The sequence below is a fragment of the Lampetra planeri genome, chromosome 3 (assembly GCF_965212315.1).
Source record: "Lampetra planeri chromosome 3, kcLamPlan1.2.h2, whole genome shotgun sequence".
Classification (NCBI taxonomy): Eukaryota; Metazoa; Chordata; class Hyperoartia; order Petromyzontiformes; family Petromyzontidae; genus Lampetra; species Lampetra planeri.
Window position 1 is genome coordinate 15,993,312 of NC_136109.1, and position 10,588 is coordinate 16,003,899.

The 10,588-nt window shown below is 40.9% G+C and overlaps 1 protein-coding gene across 1 annotated transcript; it reads right to left on the reverse strand.

Moving 5' to 3' along the window:
• Positions 1 to 8,293: 8,293 nt before the first annotated feature.
• Positions 8,294 to 10,317, reverse strand: SMIM18 (small integral membrane protein 18). Its single transcript, XM_078592831.1, has 2 exons — positions 10,234 to 10,317; positions 8,294 to 9,984 (listed from the first exon to the last, which is right to left on the reverse strand). The coding sequence occupies exon 2, from the start codon at positions 9,951 to 9,953 to the stop codon at positions 9,636 to 9,638; it is 318 nt and encodes a 105-aa protein (XP_078448957.1). The 5' UTR covers positions 9,954 to 9,984; positions 10,234 to 10,317; the 3' UTR covers positions 8,294 to 9,635.
• Positions 10,318 to 10,588: the final 271 nt, after the last annotated feature.

Sequence of the window (10,588 nt, forward strand, 5' to 3'; positions counted from 1 at the left end):
CCGTCGTGTAGGGAGGGGCTGGGTGGCGAGGGTGGGGCTGGGTGGGGAGGGGCTGGTCACCCCGTGGTGCCCTTATAAAACTCAACGTTTAACCTACTCACGCCGGCTTGTGCCCGCCCTCACAGTCGGCCATATTTGCGGAATACACCACGCCGCCGTTGACCCTGGCCATTGACCGAGCAACCCAACGCTCCTACCAGCTCCCTCCGCAGGAATGTGTTTTATCTCTTCGCACCGCAATTAAAACATTGGGAAAGTTTATTTTACAAAGAAAAACCCTTCCCCACCTCTGTCCACCCAGCAGTGAAATTAGTAACATCAGAGTCGATCGGCAGGTGTCACGTGGTGGGGTAAAATGTGAGTACCCCCACCTCTTACAAGACGTGTGTGTGTGTACGATATGTGTGTTGAACTTCTTTCGCACCACCGTACGTAGCCAACCGTGCTAATGGGAGGTGCGATGGGGAAGGGCAACGAAACATGGACATGCAGGCCTGTGGAGGGGCTATCGAGTGGAGGCCCTTCCATCAGCAATGGCGTGAGCGAGTACTTGCAGGGCTGTAGCTTTACCCATTTTTCTATAAACAATGTAGCGTACGTTCCCAACCCACCCCCCGCCAGTTACACTTTAAACCCTAGTTTCATGTTGTGATAAGTTTACTTTGTTGTTTGATCATTTACAGTCAGGTAATATAAGCAGAATAATGATTCATAAAACGAAGGAGTCTTTTCAACGTAAAATGTTCCCACGGAAAATATTTTTTTATTGCTGTGGTTTTTCCCACCTGATGATGATTGCTTGTGTTGCGATCGAAACGTCGTGATTTAATTTATTTTATTTTATACCTACGTGACTTTACCGAAAGAACCAAAGAGTATGGTTCCCACGGCAGTTAGGTTTAGTTTGAAATACAGTAATAATGCACACATGCTCATGTAAAAATGGACGTTCCATGATCTGAAACGACGTTTTGACGTGGTCTGATATTCATACTCATACTGTAGTTAAATGTTGTAGTTGTTATTGTCAGCCTTTTTTAATGGTGTACTGCAGTCACATTTACAGATGTGGGTGAAAATACTAGCAGTTACATTTTGCATCAGCTACAGTGATACAACACGCATGACCGTATCTCGGATTATCATGGTTGGCTACGTACGGTGTGAAAAAAGTCCAACAAACATACACACTCCATACGCCTCACCACTTACTGAGATCATAGTTATATTCGAATAGAGTCTGCTTCCCATTTTTATTCAAGTTCCTCTTCTATCCTCACTCTGTAGCCTGCAATATTTCACCCCTATCAGCATCCACGTAGCAGCACGGGCAAAATACGTTTAGTATAAGTTAAGCAAATTATGCATGGGTGGACAGTGCAAGGTGACTTCAATTGCCCTTGCCTCGGCAAGCACTATACGGATACTGTAGCAGGAAAGTAAACATTCTAGTCAGTAATCTTTCATGATATCACGTTTTCATACAAACAATACGTCATTCTGTAAACATCTATATACTTGTACAGGTATGCGCATGTATTTTTGAGAAGCAATTGTCGGTGCTATTGAGTCTTAAAGGTAAATCATGAATGGAATAATATCCGTGATCTTAATTTAGGAGCTTTCGTGACTGCAGGAATTATTCTTTGGTTCTTTTCGGTTAAGTCACGTCTAAAAATAAAATAATAAATTAAAATAACATATTACGACGTTTCGATTGCAACACAAGCAATCATCATCAGGTATAAAAGAAATAGCAACAAAAATCTAACTAGAAAACTATAGACAGACATACAAGCAGACAGACATCACAACGGCACACAGAGAGAGGACACACATCGGCACAAAGAGAGGGGTTGTCTCTATGACGGTCCCTTAAATATAGAGAGGGGGGCGAGAACGGAGAGAGGGAGGGGGCAGAGAGAATTAGCATATCAATGAGTGTACGCCAACGTACTGCTGCTGCTGCAAGTAAGATGACAATGTGGAACGCGCACGCAAAATTGAAAACTAGGAGACAGGCACACGAAAATTAAATAACCCAGCAAAATATCGAAATGTGATGTAATACAACACAGAGAGTCGGTTAACACACAATTAACGCATAGCCTGGTTGATTACGTGTTTCAAAATTTGCTAAGTTAGAATTTTAAGTGTGAAAATTCCAAAGAGAGGACACAGGCAGAGAGAACAAATAGCCAGAAAGAAAAAGGATAAGCTTAAAACTTCCCCGTAGAAGTGGTTCAATCTTAAATTAGGAGCTTTCGTGACTGCAGGAATTATTCTTTGGTTCTTTTCGGTTAAGTCACGTCTAAAAATAAAATAATAAATTAAAATATCATATTACGACGTTTCGATTGCAACACAAGCAATCATCATCAGGTATAAAAGAAATAGCAACAAAAATCTAACTAGAAAACTATAGACAGACATACAAGCAGACAGACATCACAACGGCACACAGAGAGAGGACACACATCGGCACAAAGAGAGGGGTTGTCTCTATGACGGTCCCTTAAATATAGAGAGGGGGGGCGAGAACGGAGAGAGGGAGGGGGCAGAGAGAATTAGCATATCAATGAGTGTACGCCAACGTACTGCTGCTGCTGCAAGTAAGATGACAATGTGGAACGCGCACGCAAAATTGAAAACTAGGAGACAGGCACACGAAAATTAAATAACCCAGCATCGAAAAGAACCAAAGAATAATTCCTGCAGTCACGAAAGCTCCTAAATTAAGATTGAACCACTTCTACGGGGAAGTTTTAAGCTTATCCTTTTTCTTTCTGGCTATTTGTTCTCTCTGCCTGTGTCCTCTCTTTGGAATTTTCACACTTAAAATTCTAACTTAGCAAATTTTGAAACACGTAATCAACCAGGCTATGCGTTAATTGTGTGTTAACCGACTCTCTGTGTTGTATTACATCACATTTCGATATTTTGCTGGGTTATTTAATTTTCGTGTGCCTGTCTCCTAGTTTTCAATTTTGCGTGCGCGTTCCACATTGTCATCTTACTTGCAGCAGCAGCAGTACGTTGGCGTACACTCATTGATATGCTAATTCTCTCTGCCCCCTCCCTCTCTCCGTTCTCGCCCCCCCTCTCTATATTTAAGGGACCGTCATAGAGACAACCCCTCTCTTTGTGCCGATGTGTGTCCTCTCTGTGTGCCGTTGTGATGTCTGTCTGCTTGTATGTCTGTCTATAGTTTTCTAGTTAGATTTTTGTTGCTATTTCTTTTATACCTGATGATGATTGCTTGTGTTGCAATCGAAACGTCGTAATATGTTATTTTAATTTATTATTTTATTTTTAGACGTGACTTAACCGAAAAGAACCAAAGAATAATTCCTGCAGTCACGAAAGCTCCTAAATTAAGATTGAACCACTTCTACGGGGAAGTTTTAAGCTTATCCTTTTTCTTTCTGGCTATTTGTTCTCTCTGCCTGTGTCCTCTCTTTGGAATTTTCACACTTAAAATTCTAACTTAGCAAATTTTGAAACACGTAATCAACCAGGCTATGCGTTAATTGTGTGTTAACCGACTCTCTGTGTTGTATTACATCACATTTCAATATTTTGCTGGGTTATTTAATTTTCGTGTGCCTGTCTCCTAGTTTTCAATTTTGCGTGCGCGTTCCACATTGTCATCTTACTTGCAGCAGCAGCAGTACGTTGGCGTACACTCATTGATATGCTAATTCTCTCTGCCCCCTCCCTCTCTCCGTTCTCGCCCCCCCTCTCTATATTTAAGGGACCGTCATAGAGACAACCCCTCTCTTTGTGCCGATGTGTGTCCTCTCTCTGTGTGCCGTTGTGATGTCTGTCTGCTTGTATGTCTGTCTATAGTTTTCTAGTTAGATTTTTGTTGCTATTTCTTTTATACCTGATGATGATTGCTTGTGTTGCAATCGAAACGTCGTAATATGTTATTTTAATTTATTATTTTATTTTTAGACGTGACTTAACCGAAAAGAACCAAAGAATAATATCCGTGATCCAACTCTAATTACGTACAATTTAGCTCTTGGCAAGGATGAAAGGCTGTTGAACTCTGTGAATGTGGCTTTTCATCATCTGAGGGAACTCCGTGGATCAAAAAGCATGTTCTCTTGAAGGGACTTCATGCGAGATGCAACCCAGATTTTTTAGTTTTTTTTAAAGTGCACTTTAAATATGAAAACTTTGCATCGTCTATCACCTCCATCTGCTCATGGCAGCAATTAGTCCAGTACTGATATAGGCTCTATCTAATTCCTTGCTTTTGCTCTTTCAACTTAGCCTTCACCCTCCCCTGTCATTCGTTAGTAGCCATCTGGAGAACGGGACTCATATTTGGCTTCTTTGGTTTGAACAATTTCCCATGTTTATTTATTTTTCAGTGTGGCCAAGCAACTCTGCGGCTGCTGCTGCTGCTGCTGCCTCAACCACATTATTTGCAAACCCTTATTACAGTGTTTCCAGCTGCGACCTGAGCCAACTTTCATTTATCGCGGGGTAATTGTGGGGAGAGGGATACCCCGGTTTAAAACAAAACTACCAATAATGCAAAACATATGCAAATAAAGCTATTGCACCATTCATGTTACGATGCAGAATGGGGTTGGAGACGTAGAATGTGTGTCATCTGGTTTTATCGTTTCTTCGTGTATTGGGTCACTGAGTCAGGAGGCAGAAGTCTCACTAACAATGGATATAGTATACTCTTAGTTCTTTCGGTAAAGTCACGTAGGTAAAAAATGAAATTAATAAATATAAAACAATAAAAATCGGAGGCAACACAAGTCTCCATCATCAGGTGGGACCGTCACAGCCAGATTTGCTGCATCAAGTGAGGCAAGGATTCAAGATGTAATCCCTTAAATGTAAGTTGCAAATGCAGCAAATCTGGCTGTGACGGTCCCACCTGATGACGGAGACTTGTGTTGCCTCCGAAACGTCGTGATTTTTATTGTTTTATTTTTATTAATTTAATTTTTTACCTACGTGACTTTACCGAAAGAACTAAGAGTATGAATCCTTGTAGTCACGAAAGCTTCAAATCTAGAATGGATATAGTCTTGATTTGACTGCAGGAATCCATACTTTTTGGTTCTTTCGGTAAAGTGACGTAGGTAGAAAATAAAATAAATCACGACTTTTCGGGCGCAGCACATCAGGTGGGAAAGCACCTGATGACGGATGCTTGTGTTGCGGCCGAAACGTCGTGATTTATTTTATTTTATACCTACGTGACTTTACCGAAAGAACCAAAGAGAATAGATATAGTGCTTGTAAAAGATATGGTGTGAAATACCAACAAGTCATTTTGTGGCATGCACGGTCAATCTGCAACTTGGTTAATATGCCCGCACACAGATATCCGTGAATTAACTGGATTTTCGAAAACCTACCTTTTTTTGCTCTTTTAATATTGCAAGCACATATTTTGAACATTTGAGTTCATTGTCACTGTTCAACTGTAGGTCTCACTTCATAATAATTAGCAATTATATGTGCAGGATAAAGGAAGGCAGTTTACCACAACAGAAGATGGAGTGAGCACCCAGAGGTTAGCACAGGTGCAAATCCAGCATCCAAGAAAAGTTGAATATTGTAAGAGTATATATTTTTTGATGGCAGCTGTCGAATGTGTATCTCCTGTATAATTCATCAAAAATAAGTGATGGTGAGTTGTAGTGACACAAACGGCATTGGTGTTTATGACCTGTTGGCCTTCTTCAATGCAAAAAGTGGCAAATTGCTAAAATATGATGGATGATACACGAAAATAATTTCCCTGCATTTTGGAATTGTTTTCTGGTATTGTTTCTCTTCGAATTTGCAGGTGCAAAACTGTTGTTGTTTTACCTGGGGGATGAAGATTTGAGGGTGTGTAAATTGTATTATTTGGCTGACATTTTTTAAATCGTTTAACGTTCCCATGAATTATATCAATCAACCATATTTCGATTTAAAATAAGTATATATCTCCAAAGTTACTACTTAACACTGCCTAAACTTGGGGGGTAGAGCTGGTTACACAGTGATAGACACACTGTGCGATACAGTAATCCTAGCTACCTGGGTTCAATTCCTGGCCATGGCTAACATCAGGAATGTGAGATATCTGAATCGATTTTGCCTTCTTGCTGCCCGCCCGCCCATCTCACCAGATTGAAAACTATTCTCTTTAGAACTGCTGGTTGTGTTCAGTTTGTTGTCCTCCCCCCGCACCTTCGAATAACACTGTTGGCTACGTACGGTGGGAAAGAAGTTTCGCAAAAAACAAAGACCCCCCATATAGCCTTACCAGACTGTTGGGGCAAGTGCTGTTAGCGAGCATTTATGAAGGCAGGCACAGCACACGAGGGGGTGGGTGGCCAGCACCACGCCCGACCAACTTTGTCTCCCCAGTAGCGATGTTTACACTTCGCACCAGATACTCATTTGAGGCTGAGTCGACCTAGGGGAGGCCCAGGACCGGTTGAAATAATCGTCACTGGTGTTGGCTGTGAGCGGGAATCGAACCCGGGTCGCCAGGTTCGTAACCACTACACTACTGCTTCCCACAAGATGTTCAACACACATACCTACATATACCAATGGTTAAACTAGCCGCATCACTGATAATAATTCAATGTGGGCAAGGCCTTCATCCTGCAGCGTATTGGATGGTAAATTATGACAGTTAATTTTGCGTTCTGTCTTTGCATCTATGAAATAATTATTAACGCTAAACGTCACCTTAACCCCGAGAATTAATCGTAAATTAAATTGATTACAGATCTATGCCATTGTTCAGAAGTCACTTAGAAGCCCTCCCATTGATTGATCGTAGGGCCTCTGCTAACCTCACAATACACTGCTGTTTTGTAAAGAAACCCAAATTGTTTCTTAAACAGCACCCAGTGGGATAGCAAGGTTGTAAATTGATTCCAAAATGCAGACAATGTTTTATCATCCTCGATCAATTGCTTTTAACATTTCATCACGTTTTCTGCATTACGGCACCACTGAGTAAGAACTAATCAATGTACACGTGGAAGATATCTGCTGCCACCTGTTGGAAAATAACATCGGATGCTCTGAAATGTACTTGTGCGTGCCTTTCTGTATGTTTTAATCACGCGGCATCTACAGATGTAACAATATCTCACGCAAGTGAAACAAAGCTTCAGTAAATACTTACGCTAAGCCCGGCATTGCCAAATATTCCCCGATTACGCTCCACGCTGCACGTCTGAAGCTTGGAATAATTATGGACGGCTGTCATGATCATCACTCAGTTTTATTTTGACGTATGAATGGTTGAACTTCCTTCTCACTGTACGTTGCCAACCGTGCTAATCGGAGGTGCGGTTTGCACGCGAGTGGCTAATTCAGACATTGTATTTGCACACAAACGCACGGGCGGTTGTCACTGGAGTTTATTGAAGAACCCATGAAAGCATCATTCTGGTTAGATGTGCAACTTAATGTGTAACAAAATCAGTTTTTGTGATCATTATTTACCTTGCAACACTCGTCAATGTGGTAAAACAAAACAAGGAAGGTTGTGTTAAGTCAATAACGTGTGAATATTTGTGAAAACGGAAAGCCAATGGTGTTGTACAATTACTGTGGTTGATCTATCTGAACAGTTGTAAGAAGAACATACAATCCAGTCCGGTTGAGGAAAACTTTATTTGCCATCCAAAACTGGTATGATTGACAGATCAAGCCCTCTAGTGGAATATTTTTTGCTTAAGAGAATGCACTGTGTACATTTGATTTATCATAGCCATTGGGATAACCTGCCTGGCTTTTTTTTAATGGAATGTACTGTGTAGCAATACATATTACATGTCCACGTATTCGACCAAGTAAATGTAACATCTGCACGTATTATTGCACGCTTAAACGAGAAAAATACTGTTCGTGGGCTTACGGTCTGATATCTTGCAAGACTGGAGTAACGGTAATATTTTGGTCCTCAACAGACTACTAATTGCGGTATACCATTTTAAATCAAACAACGCACGAGTTTAAATTTCGATTTAAAGCTTTCGTGACTGCAGGGATTCGTCATCTTGGTTCTTTCAGTAAAGTCACGTAGAAGGCAAATAATAAAATAATAAAAATAAAACATAATAAAATAATTCTCACGACGTTTCGTCCACAACGCAAGCTGCCGTCCTCAGGTGAAGACCAGGTCTGTCGGGGAGACGGCGTCTGTAGAGTTGTGAGAATTATTTTATTATGTTTTATTATTTTATTATTTCCCTTCTACGTGACTTTACAGAAAGAACCAAGAAGAAAAAAACTGCACGAGTTTTTTTTTTATTATAACCCTGTGTGCTATGAATGAATGGTAAGAAGAACACTTTAACGATGAGATGCAATACAGATGAACACTTTCAGTATGTAACCCCGAACACGAGTGCCCTTTTTATTACGCAGATTTCCACGTGACATTTTCAGAATATCGCGAATAAATCGGTTTGTTTTAGAAGCACGTTCTTAAACATTTGATTGTATCCTACGAGTAAATAAATAATTGTTCATAACGTCTGAAATCTCAGAGTAGTGTGCCCCCTTGTGTTCAAGAATGGCCATGCAAGAGATTTTCACATTCTATATATATAAAAAGTGATCTTTTTAGATTTGCACAATGTATGGAGTTGCACTTTCCCACACACTGGTATTAGATCGGTATGTTGCATGGCAGACAATACACTATTTTAAATGTTGATGACAATGTAGCCAAATTACGTGAAAATTACATATTTGTATATATGTAAACATAAAATGGTATTTTTTGTGCAGTAATTGATAACTGGGCTGAGACCGTCAACTGCCGACACTTGAAAACCGAGTTTAATCACGTGGGTGGCCACCCTGATTCAAACCCAGGACCCAAGTGGTGCTGGTTTACTGATTTGACCTCTGAGTCAAGCAGTCACTGCATGCGTAGAGGTTTCAAAGCGAGACGAAACACTGACCAACTGTCGGCTTTTTCTGAATCTTGACCTTTGTGTGCTAACCATATGAATTACAATATATGATAATGTGGTATTTCAAAGGGGGTGACTATTTGAGCTGCATATAAGGAAGCAATTAATACATGTGAATCTTCATACTTGCATTCGGTTCTCAAAATATTTTCACCACCTTTGTTAGTGTACATTCACACATGCACACAATTCCAGAGTTTTAAGTTTGAACTCAAAAAATTTTCATCGTACGAGCCAGGGTCTCTAGTGTTTATGGGGCTCTCTCACAATTGTATTAAGGGGTCCTTTTATTCAGGGGTCCATTGGAAATGTATGTTAGATTGAATGAGTCATTTGTAAAATGTACGCTACAAGTCAGCAAATTAGTTCCGCATACGGAGTCTATAGACATCACCATCTAACTGTTTCCACATAAACTGAGCCACTGGGGGTCCCTCAGATACCAGTGGCACAACATTTCTTAAGTTATATTTATCCTAAGTGTGCAATGTAAGTCAGTGTGAACTAATGGAAACGCCGCTTAAGAAATTGCATGCGACTGGCTATGGTCGCCCATATACATCATTTTATCTTGCACTGGCGAACTGCGATATAATCTAGACGTAAAAGTCTACGAGTGGTCGATGATGACCACAGCAGCAGCAGCAGCAAGCAGCACGTTCACACAACCTCGTTTTCGTCTGGAGAGACCCTACACAGCAGCCTCCGCAGCCTGCACGGCTTGCCCTCCTCTCGTTTCTCCTGGCCGTCAACAGACTCAACCCTGTCCTGGTCGACGGGTACGATCTTGTCGTAGAGGACGGCCACCAGAGCTAGGCACAGCACGGTGAGCGTGAATATCAGCAGCATGGTGAAGCAGGCAATGTTCCAGCCGTCGCGGAAAGCCTCAAACCGAGGGCTTGTGAAAAACCTGGCCATGACTCCGTTTCCGTCAGGGATGCCTGCTATGATGGCGGGAAGCGCGGTGGTGTTGTTCATGTCTGCCTTGGCTCTCACAAGTTGAGTTCGGCTGCAAATAAAATTCATAGAATGATCACAGAACAAGGAGAACATGGTTAAAATAATGTTTTAATAAAAGTGTATACAGTACAATAGATATCTCAGCTGATTCGAATCATTGCTATACTTTACTATAAACAAAAAAACTTGCAATATTATGTTGTTTTGCAAAAAAGATACGCATTTGTATGAGAAATAAAGTCAACATTTATATAGCATGTGTGTGCCACAGGACAATTTCATGGGTAGGGCTCCTCACCTCTGAGCCAGTGTGTGCAGAGTAAACAGTTCCAATTGTGATGTTGTCCAGTAATTTCCATGAGATGCTATTGCCAATGGAGGTTGTTTCCTGCAATGTTGACCGTAAGGGTCCTGTGAGATCTTACAAACACAATGTCATAACCCAAAGCCCATATGTGAAAATTCAAACGCATAATATATCCATTCCCAAACAAGCATTGCTCATCACCTCTGTTGGGAGCCTTCAGAATGTCCAGAAGAAAAACTTTTTAAAACCTATATGCAAATAAATTTACCCACTTACTTAAGTCTCTCGCAAAATTGTTTCTGTTGATCTCACTCAGCTGTAACCTGGTCAAATGACATACCATCAT